This window comes from Aphelocoma coerulescens (assembly GCF_041296385.1).
Source record: "Aphelocoma coerulescens isolate FSJ_1873_10779 chromosome Z unlocalized genomic scaffold, UR_Acoe_1.0 ChrZ, whole genome shotgun sequence".
Taxonomy (NCBI): Eukaryota; Metazoa; Chordata; class Aves; order Passeriformes; family Corvidae; genus Aphelocoma; species Aphelocoma coerulescens.
Genome location: NW_027184085.1, coordinates 47470557 through 47494602, shown reverse-complemented (window position 1 = coordinate 47494602; position 24046 = coordinate 47470557). Strand labels below are relative to the sequence as shown.

Genomic DNA, 24046 nt, shown 5'->3' with positions numbered 1-24046 from the left:
CTTCACAGGAGGAGACTGGGTGTCTAATGGAAAAAGCCTAGGAAGCTAAAATGCTTATGTACCTGCTTTCTTCTATTTTCCTTTGGATTTTTTTTTTTTTACACATTACTATGAGAATCCTTACCGTTCATGTTTCTGATCTTTTCCTTGCATTCTGATCCACTTCTGCCTCAGCAATCCCTGCTGTTCAGGGACTTAGAACCTGAAGTTCTGAGTAGCACAGTACTTTCTAAAAAGTGTCCTTCTAAAAGTGTTGTTTACACGGTATCATCACCAACCTGTTCCATGAATGGCAAAAGTACTTGTGAGACATAATGGCTAGAAGTAAATAAAACCCCCCCTGATTTCCACACATCTTTGAGAAGCATATGTTTCATTTGTTTTATTTACTAGACAAGAAGCAGCAGGTTATTTTATTAAAATAAAACTGTATTAAAAAAATTGAAATGCATACATTCAAACCACTCAAGCACATTCATCACTTAATACAGGAACTAATATTGGAGCTGTTCAACGAAGCAGAAAAAGGCCAGCAGAGTGTTTGGGACACTGGCAGGAAAGTACCTTTTCTTGACAGTTCTGTAAGTCACATAAGTACATCTTCAGGCACAAATTTGGTTTAGGCATTACCTCAGTCTAACACTAACTCATTACACAACTGCTGCTGTGACAGAACCACTACAATTATTAAACCATGTCTTCTAGCACACAAAACAAATACACTGCTTTAAAAAAATCACTGGAATAAAAAATATGGATAATGTATAAAAATAGTATAATTTTAATTTGAAATTGTTTGTTCAGTTTTTCTGTTAAGTTTCTGAAGTGAATTGTAACTGTGTGTCCTGTTGAAGGAAAAGATGGGAGGTAGAAACAGCAACACAAATAGCCTGTGAATCTGCTTTCTTAGATCTTATTTTATATAACTCCAACAACAATATTACTTAGACTTTCATTTCTACCATCAATTAAAAGGTACCACTGAATAGAGTACTGACATTTTTTCTCCGATGACTGTCAGATACAGTTTGTCAGTAGAGCTACTCATAGTTGAAAACATACTCAAAATCTAATTTTAACCATCTTATATATGATCAAACTGACAAAAATTTTAACAGCAGCCTTACACATGATCACTGGTCAATGTTTAGTCCATTCTTTTAAGCTTGTAACAATTTTTGAAGATAATATAACCTCTGAAAGTTCGAAAGTGATCCACTCTTCCTTGTAAGCACTCGAACTTCAAGGTCCATCCAGGTTGTTACTGCTTTGGCAGGATGACTGAACACTGCACTGTTGTCTGAAATACAAAGTCACAGTAGATAAATGCTTCTTCTGCCAATGCAGAGAGAACTACTTTTCATTGTAAAAGTAGACTATGTAGCTTCCATATGGGTTATAAACAGGTGTAACTCCTTTCACATGCATAGTAACTCCAACTTCTTCTAACACAACAAAAGTCAGTATCATTACAAGGAGGGCATATACACACAGGGAGTTTTCATTACAACTTTTGGAAAGCTAGGTGATAGGCTTATTGGCATCGAAAAAAATAACCATATTGCAGAAACAGTAAATTATGGACTTTGGGCTCACAGACTACAAACGAAAAATTGTGCAGCTTGCTTTTTATGACTTCTACATGACTTTCTCTCAGTTCTGAAATACAGCTATCAGGAACAGAAACCAGTCAGATGGCACTGACTAGGAGCAAACCAAATACTCAAATTATGTAGGGACAGGCAACTTTGATGCTAGCCACATTAAAGGGCAAGGTCTGAGAAACATTTCAATCTCAGCTTTTGTGAGAAGTCCTAGGCCTGCAAGTACCCCTGCATGTAGTTGCACCAGTGCAACTACAGTTGAAGTGAAGCCTTGATGAATTTTCCTCCTCCACCTTATTCACCTGAGCCAATATACTCTGGTCACATATGTATGTTCACTGATTTCACTGACATATTTTTTGAGGAAGAAAATTACTCAAAAATATTTACAAAGCTAGAGTTCTACATAGAGAACTTAGGAATGTCAGTTTCAGTTTGTGATATACTAGAAAAAGTGACTGAACTTTATGCCCTTCAACTTGTTACCTATCAAACACATAAATGCCCAAGTGACTCACTGATGAAGTGTATTGAAACACATCTACAGATACCCAATCTAAACTATCCTACAGTAGTCACTTACCACAACTCTCAAAATATAGCATTATTCCTTGTATCAGAGATCTGACAAATACCATTTCCCACAGGCTGTCATAGGCTAGCAAGCATAGTCCTGGAAGGGATATCCTTGCTAAGGGGTGCTTACAGTTTCCTCTGGGACCTGATAGAACCTATCAGCTGGCCAGTTTGAATATGGACAATTCTTTAAGCCACTTAAAGTTGTGACTGCCTCTGTGATACACACTTAAGAATAGACAAACTCCCCCCCAAGCTCTCTCTCGTTTCCGGCGCTGGCACAGGTGGCTGCGGGCCCCGTGTGGGGGCCAGCGGGCCCGGCCAGGCCCTGCTTGGGCCAGGCCGGGCTGGGCCACGGCCATCCTGGAGCCATGGGCCTGTTCCAGCCATGGAACCCCCCCCACTGCCTTGCCATGGGCGGCCAGAGAGGCTCGGAACCCCCCCCTCTCCACTGCGGCCGAGATTCAGCAAAGCGGCACCGCTGTCCGGCAGAGGTCAGGGGACCAACAGCAATAAGCCACATTCCAGCTGCAAGGCTGAGGTGAGATTAACCCTTTTATTGCTGTGAAGAGCTGAAAACCTGAGGGAAGAGAGAGAGGAGATGCTTAAAGCTGAAAGTCTGTTGTGAAGCTATGATATATCAGAGTATCCCGTTGTAATTTCATGAAGATATGGGGGGTGGAGTGTTCAACTCATAAGCAGAAGCACCTGCGCTGAGATAGGCAGATGCTGACGCAGCTGTAATTTCATGAGAAGTTTGGACAGAGAGAGATGAACCAGATGAACCAGATGAGGACTTTTGCTCCAAAGAGGAAAGGAGAAAAACCTCAATTCCTAGAGATGCTTCCAGAGATAGTCTTGAAGATAAGAAAGACCCTTTGCTCCCAGGAAGGAGAAGGGCCTCTGTTTCTTTGTTTCTGAACAGCTCAACCTTAAAAATGTACCCCAGAAAACTTTCAAGAGTGGACCCTAGAAAGCAGTTGAGGGAAAAGCTGCAAGTCGGGGGAAGGGACTCACATCGCAAGCAGAGAGACTCCTCTTCCTAAATGGACTGAACAATATTTGGAAGTTGGGGGCTGTCTCGGTGTGATACTGTTTTCATAGCACGAGCAAAAAGAGACTTCTCTTTCTAAATGGACTGAACAAAGTTATTATGGAAGTGGTAAACAGAGTGAACATCTTAAGGGTTGTCTTTACATTGTCAGTGGGGGAAGGGAGGAAGATGGGGGGAGGAGGAGAGTTCTGAAGGTGGTATAATTTTTTTTTTCTTTTTTCCCTTTCTTCTTTTAGGTCTGTTAATAAACTTCTTTATATTCATTCAAGTTGGTGCCTGCTTTGCATTTCTCCTAATTCTTATCTCACAGAAGATAAATAGTAATGAGTATTTTAGACCAAACCACTACACAGGCTAATACAGAAGTTCAAGAAAAAGGCAGGTAATACCAGCACGTTTCCTCACAGAGCCAAAAAATTTACCTGAGGAGCACTCACAAAAGCTCTGACACCTTACCACAAGCTGATCTTACAGCCACACTGTAAAAAAAAATATCAGTTCTAACAGGACATTCCTTTTACCATTATAGTGCAGATTCTCTCATGGGATGAGATACATGATACTCATGGGGTTGCACCTTAGTGTAATAAAGGTATAGAGCTCGATTTCCAGTTATGATGAGCTAAAATTCTTTTCAACAGGATGGTTTTTTCCTAACTAATACTTTTCTTAGCAAAGATAAAAAATGTCTGCTTTATCAGTTTCCATATGAAATTGTCTGCTCTCACCAATTCATTCACTTAATAGGCAATGAGCCCATGTTTTACATGGAAAGTTTTTGTTATAAATGCATTGGCTGCAGTTCTTGTTGCCTTTGACATCTCTACTAATTGTTAACTACAGACAAGCCCCCATAGTCCTGAAAGCATCCCTAACATACCTGCACTTCCTTCTGGGTTCTCTCTTTGTAGCTTGTTCCTGCTTCCAACCCTTGAATGCTGCATTTTTGTACTAGAGCTCTGTTTCCTGATCAAGCAAGGTCTTTCTGTGGATCAGTACTGTGCTTGGAGAACGCTGCCCTTAAAGACCTGACAACTTTCAGGAGTTCCTTGACTCTCCAGAGCTGTCTCCTTTGAGATGATACCTACTAGTTCATTAATTAAAACTAAGTATGCTCACCTGAACTCCAGCAACCATACTGTTATTTGCCTTACTTGCTCCTCACAGGATGTTGAATGCCACAACTTCATGAGGATTATAGCAAAAACTGCCATTAATTATCACTTCACTGAACAACTCTTCTCATTTAACAGCACATCCTGCTGTATATCACCCATGACTGACCCAGCCTATGCAGAAATTTCCTTGACAACAACCAGAAATCACTCGGATCACTGCGATCAACAGCATGATCTGTGTTTCCTGACACGTGGCATAAATACCCTGTTCTGTAAGAGTGAGGGCTTTAACCTGACACTGGAAAATGATCTCTTTACAGCAAGAAAGCCACAAAATACTGGCCTAAAGACATCTTAGACAGTTAAAAACCAGTAACTTCCACAGTACACTTAAACTCACTGTCATATCACAGATTAAATGATACATGAAAGAGAAGGAATGGCAAGCAGCCTATCCTTTATCAAAAAACAGCCCTTGGACATTTTGTTTCAACACTGCAGTCTTTCCTAAAGACTACTGTGAGATTCAGAGGTGACACCACTGACATGTGTGTTGATCTGGGATGAATACCTCCATGGAAGGAGACAGAGAAATACAGGTGGGTAGAGACTGACAGCACATTTTCTCCTGCCTGGTGAAGTTCCTCCCATCATAGCAGCCAGATTACAGATCTTGGAAAAGAAAAGCTGTGTCTATGTAGAGCTTTACTGTTTCACATGCTTTCCCAGCACTAGAACAGACATTTGCAAATGCCCATCTGAGATGTTCAGCTGTGGCTTGGATATATGCTGTCACTGATTGTAGTGTACCAGCTGCACTCTTACTCAGCTTGCTCCTTGCCTGTGTTCCTTAACACGTTTCCACATGCCATGCAAGAGGTGCTGCCTTCAAGCCCTAGGAAAAGGTGCCTCTGAAACAGATCAGTACAAAAAACTCCATCATCTGGCCTTCAAAACTCCCACAATAAAATATACTAAAGTACACTACAAGAGAATAGTTTTTAAAAACTCTTCATGGTTCAATTACACACTTGTACAGAGGCACATACATATACTTTTCTCTTTGCTTCTCTGCAAAATTGCCTCTCTCATTTGTTAACACAGAAGTCTAGGACCAATCCTTCATCTGCTTTATCACCATTTAATTGCCTAAACATTTAGCCTTTCCTGATGTTCCTACGCAAAATTAGAGGAAACCTCCAAAGCCTCTGGAGCTTCAGAATTTCTCACTATTCCAGAGTCCTCATTGTGTTAAGTCATTAACACTTGTGGCTCCTACTTTCTTGAGATAAAATTTCAATCACCACTTCCTGTTTCCAGCTCTTCCAGTGCCTTCAGATCAACTCCCTTTCTCAGTACGTTGTCACTCAACCCAACCCACTATCTGCAAAGAACATAAACACCTAAGAATTGCAAGTGAAACTATCTTAGTATTCATCATTGATGAATATTATGAGGCAGTAGATATTTAAGAAAATAAGTTTTTTAAAAAGTGTTTATTTAAGAAAAGAAGCAATATTAGGACAGAGTGACCTTTCTGCTGGTACATCATATTTTCTTCTTTCAGCAAACAGTACTTAGGGGACCGAGCTGGAAGAAGCACTTGACAACGAACTGGAAGAATAGCTGGTGTTTATTAAAGGAGAACATTGCAAACATAGTGCCAGCTCTCTTTCACTCCCAATGAAGATTCAAGACAATCACGCAAAGGAACACAAGAGGACACTGCTCACTGAAGTATGCCTGCCAGAAACGAAGTCAGATCCCTCAGTATTTAAGCAGCATAATACACTTGGGAACCATTTCCCTTCATGCCAGTATGAAAAAAAGTGCCTGAGGAATATCTAGCACATTTTACATTATTTGTTCAAACTCTGAATTTGCTCTATAGCTGTGCATCTGTACTGAAAAGTGCAGTCCCATGCTCTGAAAATGTTTTCTGTGGATTAGAGGGAAGAAGCAATACCAATTGTGTTGCCTTCCCTATCCACCCATGATACAACTTCCTAAAGAATGCAAAGGGGAAAGGAAAAAGTCAGTTACCCCTCTCATATGTATAGAGGGAACACTAAAATAACTGTTTCCGATAACCAGGTGAGGAAGATTCAAAAAGATAATTCAGGCACTCCTAATGAAAAGTCAGTTTTCCAAAGAATAACCGGCAAAAGACTAATCTCAAGAATTCGGGCTGGAATTCTAAAAACCTGACCTGGGCATTTATGCTTAAAAACTGTCTGAGGTGAATTTTAAACTAAATACGCCCTTCCTTCAGGCCATTGACTAAACCAGAGATGAGAACCACTGACAAGATGTATTGGGTTTGCATGGCCTGATTTTGGTAGTAGGGGGGCTACAGAGGTGGCTTCTATGAGAAGCTGCTGGAAGCTTCTTCCATGTCTGGCAGAGACAATCCCTGGAGGCTCCAAAAATGGACGTGCTGCTGGCCAAGGCTGGGCCAATTAGAAATGATGGCAATGCCTCTGTGATAACAGATTTAAGAAGAATTCAATACTAAAAGGGGTTGCAGAGTTGTAATTGTGACTAGAGAAGAATGGAGTGAGAACATGTGAGGAGAAAACTCTGTAGACACCAAGGTCAGTGGAGAAGGAGGGGGAGAAGGTGCTCCAGGTGCTGGAGCTGAGATTCTTCTGCAGGCTGTGGTGTAGACCATGCTGAGGCAGCTGTGGCCCTGCAGCCCATGGGGATCCATGGGGATGCAGAGATCCACTTGCAGCCAGTGGGGGAGGTGCTCACACCAGAGCAGGTGGATGCCTGCAGGATGCTGTGACCCCGTGGGAGATCTGTGGAGAGGCCCTGCTCCCAGGCTGGAGCAGCCTGTCCTTGACAGACTGCACCCCCTAGAAGAGTGACCCATGCTGCAGCAGTTTGAGGGGGACTGGTGCCCATGGGATGGACTTACATTTCAGCAGGTCGCAGGGAACTGTTGCTCTTGAGATGGAGCCACGTTGGAGAAGTTCATGGAGAACTGTCTCCTGTGGGAGGAGTGTCTCCAGCGTGCAGCAGGAGAACGACTCCTCTCCCTAAGGAGTGGGATCAACTGACTGTAACCCCCATTCCCTGTCTCCTTGTGCCGCTGGGGTAGGAGGTAGAGGTGCAAAGAGGGAGGTGTGGGGGGAGGGTGTTTTTTAGGGTTTATTTTATTCCTCATTATCCTGCTCTGACTTTGTTAGCAATAAATTCAATTAATATCTCTAAGCTGAGCCTGTTTTGCTCGTGACAGTATTTGACGAATGATCTTTCCTGGTCCTTATCTCAACCCAGTCAAAAAAAGCTTATTGGTAAGTGGGATAGACATCCCAACTGTTTTAACATTGTTTTTCCCCTCTTTGTTATAGCCACAAACGAATCTCAAGTATGCCTGTGAAATACAGGTGATAAAAAACATAAGTAAACCTTATCTAAGGAAACTTCTGCCTAAGAATTCCCTCGTCAATATATTTGAAATGTTTTTCTTTTCCATATTTTTTCATGCACTTTGGACTTCAAACCTATGGGAGAACACAAATCTAACAATTTCAAACTGGTTATTACCCATACATTCTAACAGACTTTTCCTCTTCTACATATTGAAGTGAGCATAATGTTTTTGGTTTGTTTCAGTCTCTTCCACTTGACTCTCCATTGTGCTAAGATCCTAGATCAGGGTTTCATTTGGATACTCACATATATTTGTATCTTACTTTGTATCTCATTTATTTGTGTCTTACGAAGGATAACACTTCATCAACCATATATAGCTATCCATTTTTTTAACCTTTTCCAAAACTTATTGTAAAACTGAAGCTAGATCTTGGCAATAAAACTTGCGAGAATTGCGTAGAATTTGTCTGCCCTTCTTGAATGGATTTGGTTTCTTGAAGCATTTACTCTGAAATATTTTGATTTAAGTAGAATCATCCTGTAACACACATCTGTCTTATGTGTGCATAGACATACACTGTCCCAGGTACTCATCAGCCTCACTTGCATACTTACTTTCAGAGTGTGCAGGGTGTTGGTCCATTCCATAGAGCCTATCTGAGGTATAGCAGTAAGGAGTATGCTTGTAGCCTTATTTGCATTCCCCTTCAGCGTCTTTAAAACTTTATCCACTGAAACCTAGAAATACAATACAGCTGAGTGGTGTCTGTCAATTTTGACGGCATGCATTGCAAACACTCAAATAAATTTAACTCAGAAGTGTAAAAGTGAAGTCTTCGAATAACACAGACTTTTTAGATAGTACATGTCTTTCCTCTGTGTGTGTATGGTTTATACTTGTGTATTGGAAACAAACAGGAGAACTAAAGTATATACATTGCTTTGCACAGAGCTGCAAAAGAAAAAACACCAGACCAATCACAAGAAGACAAGTCATACACAGAATTCATGAGCTTCGTACTCACAGACCCCCCGGATTCAGACAACAGGAAACAAAAGGTTTGCTAGTAGTGAGGCAGGTTTATGAAAATGAATGAGATAGCAACAATTGACTCTAATCTTACTTTCACAATCATTCATCAAGAATAACTCAGGGATACTAACGTAAGTAAGTACAGATTCAGTACAGTATGCCATCTCTTATTAAAACCGACACGTTCTCATCCAAATCCCTCAGGACAACACCAGAGGAAAAAAGTTTCACTCACTGCTTCTTCGTGTTCCTTCCAGCAGTCATAATCTGTTGCCATGGCAATACTAGCATAACTCATTCCAGCTTCCTTTGCAAGAATCACTTCAGGCACTGTAGTCATGTTGATAACATCAGCTCCCCAGCCACGAAACATACAGCTTTCTGCTCGAGAGCTGAAACGTGGGCCTTCAATTGTGATCATTGTCCCCTTGGAATGACACTGGAGCCCCAGCTTCTTGGCAGTCTCAATAAGAACCTGCAAAACATGCCAGTGTCAGGGAAAGGAAATAATTCCTCCCTTGCAGTGCTTTTGCATCCCATCAAAAACCTGCATACAGAAGAAGTTAGCTTTATACAAAGTAGTCATACTTCATATGGCTACAGCTGTCCAACACCAAAGATCCGTTTTGTTTTCTTCACCCAACAGGAAAAATTAATAGTCCTATCAACAGGGATGAACTTGAACTCATTTGGTTTTGTTAGTAGCAGTTGGATTACTGCTTTCAATGCAGACCAAGAAGACTGGGAAACAGAATTTTTTTGCACATTTAGACTGTGCCTACACTGCAAGCAGAATGGTAGAAGCATTCCACTGAGCACTACATTATCACATGGTGGAGCTGAGCTAGTGAGAACAGTAGTAAGAAATTTACATTTTGAAAGTTAAACTCTACAAGCACATACTTCAAAGACTACCCTGGGTATCTGTGTAGGAATTATTACCACATTTTCCCATGCCAGTGGCTGAGCTGTACACTTGACATATAGCATGTACTTCACATTCGTCTTTATAATTCCAACTAGGACCTCATATATGGCAGAATAATCCTGACTTTCGCTCTTAGCAATTGGCCTGGATAATGCCAGCTGATACAGCTGGAATAAGAGGGTACCAGCCTACATAAATGGGACTAGGATACCCATCACTGTTCTGAGTAGGGAACTATGATGACATCTATTTAAAATGGCCATCAACAACAAAGAAAAGCTAGGAAAGAAAATGAAAGCAGCATCAAAAATTGTGGTAGGCCAGGAGGGGTCTTCATAACACAGCAGCAGTGAAAAACCTAGTCTGACACCATTAGAAGCAACTTCTGAGCATCATGATTTATGCCATGTGGAGCAGCTTCCCTGCAAAACACCGTGAGAAACCTACACTCAACATAAATGGATGCAACAAGCAGCAACAGCTCAAGTGTGTTACATGACCTTGCGGGGTGCCTGGCACGTGGATCAGTGGATTGTGTGGAGCAGTGGATTTTGTGGAGCAGCACAACATAAAGCTGGAGTATCCACATCTGCCACTGCAGATGCATGTAAACAGGTAAGTCTGCACTCCCAGAAGAGGGTGGTTGTGTACATAACTCACATGTGCTCAAGAAGGTTACTTTGTGCATGAGACTGCCTGAATGTTTGTAGGAGTAAAGCAGAGCTTCTAGGGATTAGCCACAGAAAGATATATAGAAATTTGTAGCTTTTGTTAACTTATTTTGTGACATTGTCCTTGTCTCCAAATCAGAGAGACATGGATTTGATAGATGGAGCACTTGGTGGATAAAGAACTGGCTGGATGGCTGCAGGCAAAGAGTTGTGGTCAACAGCTCCTTGTCTGTGTGGAGACCAGTGACCAGTGGTGTCCTCAAGGGTCAGGACTGGTGCTGATACTGTTCAACATCTTTGACATGGACAGGACATCCTCAAAAGTTTGCCACTGACACCAAGCTGTTCAGGACAGTCAACATGCTGCAGGGAAGGGATGGGGCATCCATAGGGACCTGGACATGCTGGAGAGGTGGGTCTGTGCAAACCCCATGAAGTTCAACAAGGCCAAGTGCAAGGTCCTGTACCTAGGTTGCGGCAACACCTGACACACCTACAGGTTGGAAGGAGAAGTGATTGAGAGCAGCCCTGCTGAGAAGGATTTGGCAGGGGTTGATGGTTGATAAAAACTCAGTATGACCCAGCCATATGCACTCACAGCCCAGAAAGGCAATGGGATCCTGGGCTGCATCCAAAGCAGTGTGGGCAGCAGGGTGAGGGAGGGGATTCTGCCCCTCTGCTCCATTCTGGTGAGACCTCACCTGGAACACTGCATCCAGCTCTGGGGTCCTTACAGTAAGACAGAGATGGAACTGCTGGAACAAGTCCAGAGGAGGGCCATGAAATTGATAAGAGGACTGGAACACCTCTCCTATGAAGACAGTCTGAGCAAAGTTGGGGCTGTTCAGCTTAAGAGAAGGCTGTGTGGAAAACGCACAGCAACCTGGCTGTGAAGGGTTCTACAGGGAAGGTGGAGAGGGACTCTGTCAGGAACTGTAGTGATAGGACAAGGAGTAACAAGCACAAATTGAAAGAGGGGAAACTTAGGTTAGGTATTAGGAACAAATTTTTTAACATGAAGGTGGTGAGACACTGGGACAGGCTGCCCAGGGGGGTTGTGGATGCCACAACACTGGGACTGTTCAAGGCCAGGTTGGATAAGGCCTTGAGCAACTTGTTCTAGTGGAAGGTACCCCTGCATGTGGCAGCGGCAGTTGGGCCTCGATAACCTTTAAGGTCCTTTACAACCCCTTAATAGTCTGTGCTGTAAGCTGATCTAATATTTTGGTTTATTGAGGCTATTAATTCTGAATATATGTTTAGCTGAATGCCAGTTAATTAAATTGTTAATAAATCAATAGATGAATTGACATGACTTAAACCACAGGTGAGCAGTGCCTTTCTGAAATTTTTCACGAAGTTCCAACTTTACTGCTATAAGACATAGTGTTGAGACTCAGTTTCTAAAAGCAGCAATACCCAAAATACCCTGTTATTTGAAACTTTACAGAGAAAAAGATAAACTCCATTTAGATTCTCATTTAATTTACAGTGCATAAACCAACTAAACCAGAGTATTTTAATGTATTTGCACAAATGCAATATAATATGAAGTTTTCAGATGTTTTGATGCAAAATTCCTTAAATATGTTACACACAATCTTGGCTTCATTATTATTGCATTTATCTATGAAATTCCTCTGAATTGGGATAAACTGGGCTGAAATTATCCCAACAATTTTCAGAGATAGTTTTAGGAAAAAATTTAAGTCACTTTTATCTGGTATTTTCAAGTGAAGTGAAAACATTCCTTCTCAGCCTCACAAAGAGCCCACATGTTCTTTAAAACATCTGTTAGGCTGATTAGAATCCACAGGCTAATGAGATAATGATCACATGTGAGACTGGGAAGTACCTAAATGTTTTTCCTCTGTTTGAAAAGGCACATTTCTCTGCTGGTTTTTCAAAAAATGTAAAACCGAAATAATGTTATCTCTTCAGTTAACTACTGAAAGAAAACTAGTCTTGGCATATGTTTCCTGCAGTCTCAGGAAATGTCTAATGTATGAGTACTTACTTTTTAAAAAAAATGACAGTGTGAAGTACCACCAATCACCAAAGTAATAAAACTTTTTAATACATTTCTTAATAAACTCCTTGCATGTGCTGTGACATGACATCATGCCCACAGTTACAAAGCAACTAAATGCCAACTAATCTTTGGTAAGAGCATGTGGCTAGGCTCTTTTTGCAAGAAAAGTGCAAAGTATTTTGCATAATTTGCTGCTCAGTGGAAGAAGGGCAAAAGGCTGCGCTTGTATAATATGCAGGGGTTTGTTTCTTAATGAGACTTTAGTTCATCGTAAAACACCTTGGTTCCCAGTGTGGACATCTCTAAACCAAAGTGCGGCCAATTAACAAAAATAGCCCATAATGACACTGAAACGAATTGGTGACAAAAGCAGAATAGCTCAGTAGTCCAAATGTTTGTATGTGCTCAGGGTATAGATTGTGCCACCTGCTTCACAATTCAGCTTTCTCTTGACGGCAGAGAGCAGGACTCTTAGATGAATATGACTGATTCTCTAAGTACTCCTGTTCCTCTGAAGAATGTACCTCCTTGAAGCTTCTGATCAGAGCATTCCACAACATCACAAAACAGGCGGTTCAATCTTCACCTTCCTTTTTCCTCAACTCTAGGAATACACTAAGGTGACATATTCAATCAGATACACTCCTCCCAGAAGCTTATAAAGGTGCTGAAAAATAGAGAAGTGTTTCACACTCTCTAGTCTGAGAAGCCTGAAAATCATGAAGTGACACAACTGAGAGCAACAACTAAGAATATAAAGCTAATTTGGCTTGTTTATATTTAACATCCTAAGCCTTGACTCTCCACCACCTCCCTCCTCTACCATGCACAAAAGCACAAACGCAATACTGCAATTTCTGTGAATGTTAAACCACTACTTATTTAAATATTTAAGAATGTACCATAGGTGTAGCTTTATCTACCATCTCTACCATAGGTGTAGCTTTATTCAGAAAAAAATGGAACTAATTTCTAATCCTAACTGCTTTGTTCAGTTTGTTGCTTTCTTGGCTGGTTACTTGATAAATAAAGATCTTTTGTCCTGTTATTAACACTCTGGGAAAATCTATGTTGCCAACTGACTTCTTCTGCATACCTCCCTTAGGAAGACAGACGCAAGATCTTTTACTTCCCATGCCTTCCAGATGTTACATTTGTCCTTAATACCATGATGTATCTGAGAAACAGGATGAAGAGGTGCATACTTCCTCTGTATTCTAAGAATGCACAATTAGACTAATATATCACAAGTACCATAAAAACAACATTTCTTAACACTATTACAGAATTCACTAACCTCTCTGGTTTTGGTGCAGAATGGCTCAGCCATTGGAATATGACATACTCCTGAGAGACTGGAATGCTGTCCATCATATAAAGTACAATGTCTTTTAGTTGTCCTAGAAAAGCAGAAAACTTGCTTAGAGAGAACGACAGAAAAAGAAAGCAACAAATTATACAAATCAAAAAACACAGCATCCCTGGGAGTGGAAGAAAAAACCAGTATGATATTAATCACCACCTGTAATCTTGTTCTGCCTCTGTACAAACCTTTGAGAATTGAGCTCAAGAGTATAAAACTGTTACTCCACTAGTGCATTGTCAATTCATTATCAAAATCTTTTGTTAAACCAAGACACTGAAATACTGATTTGTTCCTAAATGACACAAACAGCCACATTGTGCTGTGATTCTACTGCAAAACAATCAACTAATTTAACAGTCAGGCATGTAACTGCTGGAAAAAAGTGTAAGTATGCTCTAAGAAGGGAAGGAATAAAATCTCAAATACCACAAGGCTAGTCAAAATAGAACTTGCTAATATCACTGCATTCCTACATTGAAAGGATGGGAATTTATAAGAACAACTTCCAGCATGAAGGAAGTGTGAATTCAATCAGAAAAACCTTGGAACAGGGATGTCTTCATGTTCTCAGAAAGATCACATGCACATGCACTGCCAGCTTCCAAGTAGAAGAATCCTTTTTCTCTTTTCTTTCAATGGATGGAAATGGTCAAACATGTTGAAATTACCATCCAGCATGCCATTTTGGAACACATGGAACTTCTACCCACTACCGCTTTACCCTCAAATGCATTGCCTCAAGCTAATCAACCAACTAATTGGATGGTGCAAACCATCTGGAAAAATGTTCTTAGACACTCCCTTCTTCCCTGCAGTGTGTCACATACTGTGCTTTACAGGAGAAAATAAAGACAATAGCCAAATTCAATCCACAGTTGAAATACAAAGTAACTGCTGGTAATGCTTTTTATAACAGCTCTCCAATAAAATCACTAGAAAATATTTAAAAGAAGGTTTTAAATACAAGTTACATGTTAGAGTAGGTTTGGACAAAAAAAAAGCATCAATAGGATAGCCTTAAGAATGAGATTATAAAATAGGAAAGAGATGGATGAATTAAAAACATCTGGAAAATGGGACACAGCTGTTAAAATCAGATGAAACACTAATATTAATTTTGCCTTTATGGGATACTGAAAAGCTGCAAAGAGAATGTATTAAATTCTTCACACTTTTCCATTTTGCCTGCTAATGAATTATTTAGAGTTGGAGGAAATTGTAAAAGCCATAATCCATTTCCTGCATTATAGTATTTCCGATGTTATTAGTGAGACACTTTCAATCAGAAAAGTCCGAGAAAAGATCTCATATCTATAAATATTAGTATCTGACTTTCAGATGCCCTGTGTTCTTTGAAGAGAATGGTCACATCACTACATGGCATCATAAAGAAATCCCACTTGTCTTGGTCTGAAAGACAGGTGTCTGCTAAGGAAGGCAGGAGCCTCCCTTGGAATGGAAAATGTAACCCCCCCTTCCCTCTGAATTATTATAATTTTGAAATTAAGGGGCTTTCAGGCAAAGATATGAGAAATAAGAATAACAGTTCTTTACTACCATAGATAACAAGGCAATGATACAGAAACACTGGCTTAAACTGCCAGAGTCAGGATATGACCTGACACCCTGTCAGTCAGGGTGGTGGTAGCAGTCCAATTAAGTGGTGGCTGCAATCCTCTTGAGGTGACAGATATGGTTCTGTTGAAGGGGTGATCCTGTAGAAGGGTCTGCTCTTCCTCAGAAGGTCCAGTGGTGGTTATGTAGCTCTTGTCCTCTGGGAACCCTGGAGGTAAGGGGTGAGTGTGGTGTTCCAAACCTCAGATCATATCATAGGTAGCAATGCTTGGTTCCTCCCCCTGGGCGGAGCATCTCACAATGGGATGATGTGATTCTATGAGTCATGCAGTGAGGTTAGACAGCCCATAAACAGAAGATATCCCTCAGAGGGAGTTATCAGGCATGTGTTATGGAAGAGACAAAGAACACTGCCCCACTTGGTTTTAACAGATGGTGATAGAATACACTTTTGGTTACATTTTACGTTTAACCGAAGACACCACTACATTTTGCACCATTCATACAAACTGCACGGGAGTAAGTAAAAACAGTAAGACCTATAACTGCTTTGAGCAGTGGACCACACGTGTTCGCAGTTAGACAATTTCTGTTCCGCATCTGCTGCAGTTTAAAACCCACCTGGAAATTAAACCCCACTAAGCCCCTGTACCTGCAACAACAGTCATACTTTTAATCAGACAGTAAGGTGACTTTTGCTCCTTCATTTTGGTTTTTATCACAGTAACACAGGGTTTTCTGGCAATTCTGACTATGACTGAATCTAGGAAGCAAAATCCAACTCAAATAAATGAACAAACCAGTCATTTCCATCTGTGACAAACAGCCCTCTACCACTTTTATCATCACCTTCCTCCTTCTTCCAGTAGTGTTGAATTACCAAACTATTGGTAATAAAAGAATAAAATGTAAATTCACACTGGCATCAGCTGTATAAAAAGCAGTCTCAGTATGGTCTGCATCTTCAGGGACACTAGAAGAAAATTCTACAAAAAAATTTACAGAGTGTAACAATACTGCAGTAATTGTAGTAGTGTTTGTGACAGAGAACAGAAACAATAAAACTGGCAGCTGTTACAGGAAGCTATTTTCTACATCTCCCCAACTGAGCTCAGTCATTCAAGTAAGTAGTTACCGTCTTGCTCTTCTCTTCCTAGCAAATATCAACAGCAAACCAGAGAGTATTCAAAAGCCCCCAATTAGTCTGAGGTAGTCAACTGACTAACAGTGCTGCAATAAACTAATAGGAGTCAAAGGCAGAAAAAAAATTATCCCAGATTTTTAAAGTACTTTTTTAAAGAAGAGAGCTGTTGCAAACTATAATAACAAGTGGTTATTTCTGGATTTGGAAGCAAGGAGAACACAACATATGTGTTTTTGTATTTATTTAATTGTGGTTAAGTACACAAAATAACAAACATAAAGAAAGCAAAGACTACATACGGAGTCAAACACTAGGTGTGGTAATGAGCTGCAGAATTAAGCTCTCCAAAGTTAGGAAATCTTATATAGTTCTAATTACACCTATTCAGTGTTTCACACTGTAAGTCAAACCCATGCTAGGCAGAAATCCTACACAACTCCTGATATTGCAATCCTGTCACTCATTTCACAGTGTGCATGCCCAAGGAGAGCAAATTACAATAGCTACGTACAGTTTTCTGCTCAGTTCTAGCTCTTTTCCCTTTCCTATTTACTATTCCTTCATTTTGCTTCACCTGTAAGGAGAATTGAGAACAGGAATGCTCCCTATTGAGAATATATATAGAGAGAGCCCAGATACTAAAAGATACCTGGACACTAGAAGGCACTGATTTTTATGGTGGCTTGAGTAAATCCCTGCCACCGAGATCCCATCTTCTTTCCTATGTAGTGCCTGGCATGGATTAGCCACTCTATAGAAGCCAGAATACCTTTCAAGAAAAATAACTGACTGTTTTTGCAAATTTAACCAGTATCTTCTTTCTAAGACTGTTTGCAGGACCCTGACCTTTCATTAGAAGGTATTTCAGAAAAATTCTATCTTTTCTATCTATTCTATCTTCAGATTTTGGTGGACAACGAAAATATTCTGTCCTATGAAAATATCTTCCAATCAGTAGCGCTGTTTTCATAATGACTTATATAATGCAATCATTCTTACACTGCTGTTGATACAGACCCTATCTCCAAAGACTTGGCAGTCTAACACTCCCTGGCATAGAACATTATGAAAAAAACACTTGACATAGAAATTCAGCTGTCAATAGAGACAGGCTATCACAACATTCCAATTTTCTGAATTAAACTGTAAATTGGGGATGATTCATATTACGTATCATTTTCCACACTGAAATATTCTCAACATGCTTTACTGAGAAGTGTTTTGGTTTCCTGATGCCATTAAACAAGTCACAAAAAGTTTCCCCTTGCCTACATCAAAACAAATACTTACTAGCCCAAATGAAACATTGCTCATAAATAGGCTATACCATTACTACTGGTGACCATCTGAATGAACTCTAAATGAAGACAGAGATCACAGAACAGTTGGGGCTAGAAGTGGCCTCTGGAGGTCACCTGGTGGTCCACCTAGAATGGGCTCTCCAGGTCCATATCCAGATGGCTTTGAGTATCTCCAAGGATGGAGACTCTGCCACCTTTCTGGGCAACCTGTGCCAGTGCTCAGTCACCTTCAGTAAAAAGTGTTCACTGATGTTCAAAGTGAACCTCCTGTATTTCAGTCTGTTCCTACTGCCTCTGATCCTGGCACTGCTGGACAGAGCCTGGCTTCTTCTTCTCTGCACCCTCCCTTCAGGTATTTCTACACATTAACGAGATTCTCCTTGAGTCTAGTCTTCTCCAGGCTGAACAGTCCCACTGTCTCAGCCTCTCCTCTCAGGAGAGATGCTCCAGTCCTTTAGCATCTTCGTGATCCTCTGCTGGGCTCTCTCTAGTATGTCCATGTCCAAATTGCACTGCAGAGCCCAGAACTGGATACAGTACTCCAGGTGCCATTCACCACTGCCAAGCAGAGGCTCCCCTCACTTAACCAGGAGTCTGCCAAGTGATAATGCTGCGAAAATAACTGGTGCTTGACTCACAATGATTCAAACCATGTCCCCAAGTCTGTTTAATATCCTTCCTACAAAACTCAGTATCAGTATTAAAAAAAGAGCACTGTCAGCAATATACCTGATATCCACCCATAAATCAACCTAGTATAACAGGAAAATATATAACAGTTTATATGGGGCTTGCCCCTGCAGTACTTAGTAACTTAGATACACTACATTTAAACCCTACTCTTACAAGAAAAATAGCATTTCACTTACACGTGCAAAAAAAAAGTAAGTCAAAATTTGAGTAGCACTGAACTGCGGGGAACTGTCTTAGGTTACAACGTAAAATGTAACCAAAAGTGTATTCTATCACCATCTGTTAAAACCAAGTGGGGCAGTGTTCTTTGTCTCTTCCATAACACATGCCTGATAACTCCCTCTGAGGGATATCTTCTGTTTATGGGCTGCCTAACCTCACTGCATGACTCATAGAATTACATCATCCCATTGTGAGATGCTCCGCCCAGGGGGAGGAACCAAGCATTGCTACCTATGATATGATCTGAGGTTTGGAACACCACACTCACCCCTTACCTCCAGGGTTCCCAGAGGACAAGAGCTACATAACCACCACTGGACCTTCTGAGGAAGAGCAGACCCTTCTACAGGATCACCCCTTCAACAGAACCATATCTGTCACCTCAAGAGGATTGCAGCCACCACTTAATTGGACTGCTACCACCACCCTGACAGGGTGTCAGGTTGTATTCTGACTCTGGCAGTATTTCTGTACTACTGTATTTATTTTTTAATTTTCCTATTAAGTTGTAGTTCTGATTTTCAAGTATCTCTGGTTTTCTTTCAAACTAGTACAGGAACAAATCTAGGTTTACATGTTCAGTTGGCAATGAAATACTACTAGTAGCGCCACAAATGCCCAAAGAAGATGCATAAACCATTTAAAATACTTTAAATTAGGTGGAATACCCAAATAAGACTTCAAGATATAATACACCTCCAAGTAATAAAAACAGATTTACCTTTAAAGTGTGCAACCAGATCTTTCAATTATTGGTGTTGCTGGTGATCTTTAAATGTAGCTTTTATTTTGCCCCCAGCTTTGCTTGAATTTTTCTAGTGAGATAATCATGGAGGATAGGACTGGCTGGCGTAGGAAAACTTTGGAAACAAATTTACTTCCTTATGATTCTTAACAAATAACATATGCAAGCATCTGTCCTTGTTTTAAAACAACCTCCTCTCTTTTGCTACTGTGTTGCATTTATGTCTCTTGCGCAGCATCTCATTATTATAGCATATACTTTCCTAGCTGATTCCTACTATGCTTTCTTGTACTTCTCCATCTCATTTCAGAGTCTTCATAAAGCTTGGAATGGCTTGTGCTCTGAGAATAAAAGATCTGTTCTTCTTCTGAACAGTTTTCCCATGGAGCTATACATTAGTTCATTCATGGCCATTCTTCAAAGCCCGGTACTTCTATCTCTCTTAGAATGGAACTTTTTATAACTGCATCCCCATTTCCTATCATATTTTCTTGTATGAATCTTGCTTTTTGACTGAAGAACTGAGGATATCAGCTCATTTTACAAAAACTTCATTTAACATGAACATGTAACTATACGGTTTAATCCCCATTTGTCCTCCCTCTCACTCACCTGTCAATGAACTGGTCAATTATGACAAGATCACCAGGTTGTATTTCCTCTCGTAATGAACCACAGGCAGTAGTCACTAATACGTGGGAACAATTTTCTTCTTTTAATGCCCAGATATTGGCACGGTAATTGACGTTTGATGGCATAATTGTATGATGCCTTCCATGTCTGCAAAGATACACATTGCAAGAGAGTAAAATACATAAGACTGAAATTGCCCTCCTTCTCCCAAATAAGGAGAATTTCAGGAAACATATTTTCCCTAACAATACTGGAAATGGAACTGACCATTTCAGCTACTTCCGGTATATTTTGTTTTCCTAAATGTATTAAGCTTCTCTCAGAATTCAATTTAAGAAGCAATAGTATAATTTTCTTTTTAAATGCAAAATTTTAAGTCCAAGACTGCAACGAAACAGATCTTAAAAATACAATTCAAATATACTTCAGCAGCTTCAAGAGTAAAATAAGTATTCTCCTCTGAATTTTCTAAGCCAGTTCCATAGATTCTGAAATCCCTTTTCCACACACTACAGGAAATTTTTAAGATTTATATACACCTCCATGAATTTTCTGCCCAGAAGCATTGCTCGTATTCTCCCACACAAAGAGTGGCACATCACAGCACATTGTGTTCTAATCTGTCATCTTTCCAAAGAAAACAGTAGAATCATCACATTTTTCTCTTTGATCTTAAAGTGATCTGACAACTTTCATAAATTAAAAGAACGACTTCACACTGCTGCAGTATTCTTTTTCACCAAGACAGGAAATACTTGGTCTTATAAGCACAAACTTTTGTGCTATCTCTGTCTTTGCTACAGAAGTACATCACTTACACGATTAAACACATTGGAAAATTATTTTCAACCATGTAAGAGAAAAGAAGGAACTTAATTTCTCAACTGATTTTTTTCAGAGGCCAAAAAGTCCTAAGAATTTGATCATTCAGGAACTGCACACAACATGGCCAAGCACTGTCAGGCAGGATGGCAGGATTCCCATGTTGTCATTAGCATTTCTGATAAGCTACTAGGCACACGGATTTATTGCTTTATTGCAGTTGCTGTCATAATTTTCTTACACAATATACATGCCTTTTTTTTTTTTTCAACCTGATTCAGAAGCCAAAACACAAAGTAAAATTTGCAGGTACCTTAGCCCTAAAAGTAAACTCACAAGGTTTCTATATAAACGGCCATAAATCCCAGTGAGGAGGTAAACCACAGCCAAATTGTTCAGGCACCTGTTGCCCAAGGTCTAGTTTGAAACAGCACAGCTATGAGAACATGACTTAGCATTTCATTTGAGAAAATGAGAAAAATGTTGTCCAGGTGCAATAAAACACATGAGCAAAGTCCATGAAAGATAAGAAAAGTAAAACCACAGACAGAAGTGTAGCTGCAGAGATGCTTAGCAGTCAGCAGATTTAATGGAAAAACACTGGCATGAGAAGAATTGGGGCCCTGAGTGCACCACTGGGTCCTAAGTGCCCTGGCCAGTCTCACCCTGGGCCTCCACACAAACTCCTGATGCCTCTGAGCCTGAGTGCTCCTGCCTCCAAGCTCAGGCCCCAGTCTTCCCTCCTGGCCTGAGCTGTGTCACAGTGTGCCTGTCCTCAGTCCTGTCTCCCCCACGGCCTTCAGACCTATGCTGTGGTTTATCTCCAGAGCGGGGTGGGCGTTAGACACACACTACAGCCTTGTCTCTCACCTCTTACTGCTCCTGCCTGGATTCCCTGGATGGATCCTGTGCTTGACTAATCACCTTGACTTGACTGGGCCTGAAGATGGACTGTGTCATCAGCACCCGCTCTGTCCATTCTGCCCAGATGCTGCGAACTGTGTTAGTATTCTTATATTTAATCTAGGAGCATGTTGGTCCTAGACATCCATGGTTAACACCACCGTGAAATTTCCACACATTCATCTGCAGATCCTGCTTCCAGAGTCTCTTCAAGTATAGTAAACGATGTCTGAATAAAAATTACACAGCGAGAGAGAACTGCAGGGGATGCAGCACCTTAAGCAATAATTGTAACAGCAGGAGGACTCAATAATCTAAGGGATTGATTTGGAGGAGTTTATAGTGGTACCAGAGACAGTTCATCCGGAAGCAGACAATTTCCCTATTTCACAAAGGACATCTGCTAACACAGTGAGCAGATGAATTAATAAGTAAGGTTATCAGCACCACCTATCTACCATCAGAGCAGGTGGCCTTGCAGGCTGCCATTCTTACTAGGGCAACACCTCCCACCAGATTTATATCTAACCTACACAGCATTTTTAATACTCTCAGTCCTTGCAGCATCAAATTTGCTCATGAAAAACCTAAACTTGTGCTGGACTTTGCTACCACAAAGAGCAAGACAGTATCAGACAAGAAATTCAGTTCACCTAATGAAAAGAGAAAAAATTCCGAGAAAACTTTACGACACATAATAAAAACCCCCTTAAAATGCTCATTTACCTTGCTAAGAGCACACAGTCCACATTTTTGATCTTTCCCAAAATCAAAGCATCTGATGGCTGCAAAACAAGCACATGAGTTACAGCCTGACAATCACATTGCAAACCTCTACTACTACCTAAAAATAAGCGCAACAGTTACAGAAGAAAATACAGGTTACCATTGTATTCTTACATTTTCTTGAGCTCAGCTCTGTAATTTGATATGGCAGATTAGTAAAACAGTCTGGAACAGGAACAGCAAACTTGAGACTAGAAGGATTATCACAAATTTTCTGTGTTCATACCAACATTAACATAGTAACTTTTTACTTTGGGGTTTCAAACGGTGATATATGAAGAGAGTATTTCAAACACAAAAAAATAGTAGCATGCACATGTTACCATTAAATTGGTTAGCATGATTCACTTTCTGGTAAACTTCAGTTTCTTTTTGCTAAATAGGTGCCATTCTCTAGTAAAGCTCCCTTTAAACATAAATCGCATTTAATCTGTGCTTTTTCATAACACTTGCCATTCTTTTCTCTGCCCTCCTTCTAACTCAGGCTTGTAGTAGGGGTGTGAAGAGTTCTGCATTCCTCTAACCTACCCTTCACTCACCTCCAGCTTCCTGAAAAACTCACTCTTCCCTGCTGCTGGGAGTCCTGCTTTTGGGAAATGAAATGTGATATAACAGAGAAATTCTGGTACATAAGTGGCAGAAGCAGTGTTGTATTTGCTCAGCCCAGGGACTTCTCTCACAGTTACACAACAAGAAAATACAATCTTCCTGACTATCAACCAGCCAGGACAACAGAGCATTCTGATTTTAGCTAGGCAGCTGGAACATGTCCCCTGCCATGGAGATGGGTCATCCTGCCCATGAGAGGCAGCCTCCAAGTCATCAACCACCATTACAATAAATCAACTCCTCTGTGGGCTGTGTTCTGCTCCTGGCCTTCTGAAATACACTATGTTCTAGCTTCCCTTTTTCTTAAAACAGCTACTAACAAAATAATGGTTTATCTACTGATCATAAGTTTGCAAGTGTCTTGAAAGAATCACACATTTGCATTTAAAAATGTTCTGTTGCCAGCTACTTGATAGAATACATATAAAATCATACTGCTAGATTCAAGATTTCAGTTAGTGTTTAGTTTTACAGCTGTTGATTTTATTACACACTTGAAAATCTGCAGAGATTGACAATAAAGTGATATGGGAGTCCCATGTTAAAGATTCTCATTTCTAATACAAAACATCACCTTCTACTTCCTATTGTACAGCTCTTTCTGGTAATTATTCATGTGAAAGCTCTCCAAAGCACTATAATTTATTCTATCACCAATGCTTAAATTCTGGCAGACACTTACTACCTTTTCTTAAAAAAAAGGAACATGCCAGAAAATTTATGTTTAGAACTGTAGTTATTCTGACTTTTTTTTCAAGTCTCCATTTAATATTAAACTATCAATATTTAAGTGTTTACCTTACATATACTCTTCTGAAGCAATCATGGCTTTAAAAGTGAAATTTTACAC

At 40.3% G+C, this 24046-nt stretch overlaps 1 protein-coding gene across 2 annotated transcripts in view; it reads right to left on the bottom strand.

Moving 5' to 3' along the window:
- Window positions 1–376: 376 nt before the first annotated feature.
- Window positions 377–24046, bottom strand: part of MTAP (methylthioadenosine phosphorylase) — a 33668-nt gene continuing 9998 nt past the window's right edge. For both annotated transcript variants that reach the window (XM_069002203.1, XM_069002202.1), the window contains 6 exons: window positions 22528–22586; window positions 20056–20223; window positions 13695–13797; window positions 9002–9241; window positions 8349–8471; window positions 377–1300 (listed from right to left, as the gene is read on the bottom strand). In XM_069002203.1, coding sequence (XP_068858304.1) covers window positions 1262–1300; window positions 8349–8471; window positions 9002–9241; window positions 13695–13797; window positions 20056–20223; window positions 22528–22586 — 732 coding nt within the window. In that variant the 3' untranslated portion in view covers window positions 377–1261. The remainder of the gene's footprint in view (window positions 1301–8348; window positions 8472–9001; window positions 9242–13694; window positions 13798–20055; window positions 20224–22527; window positions 22587–24046) is intronic.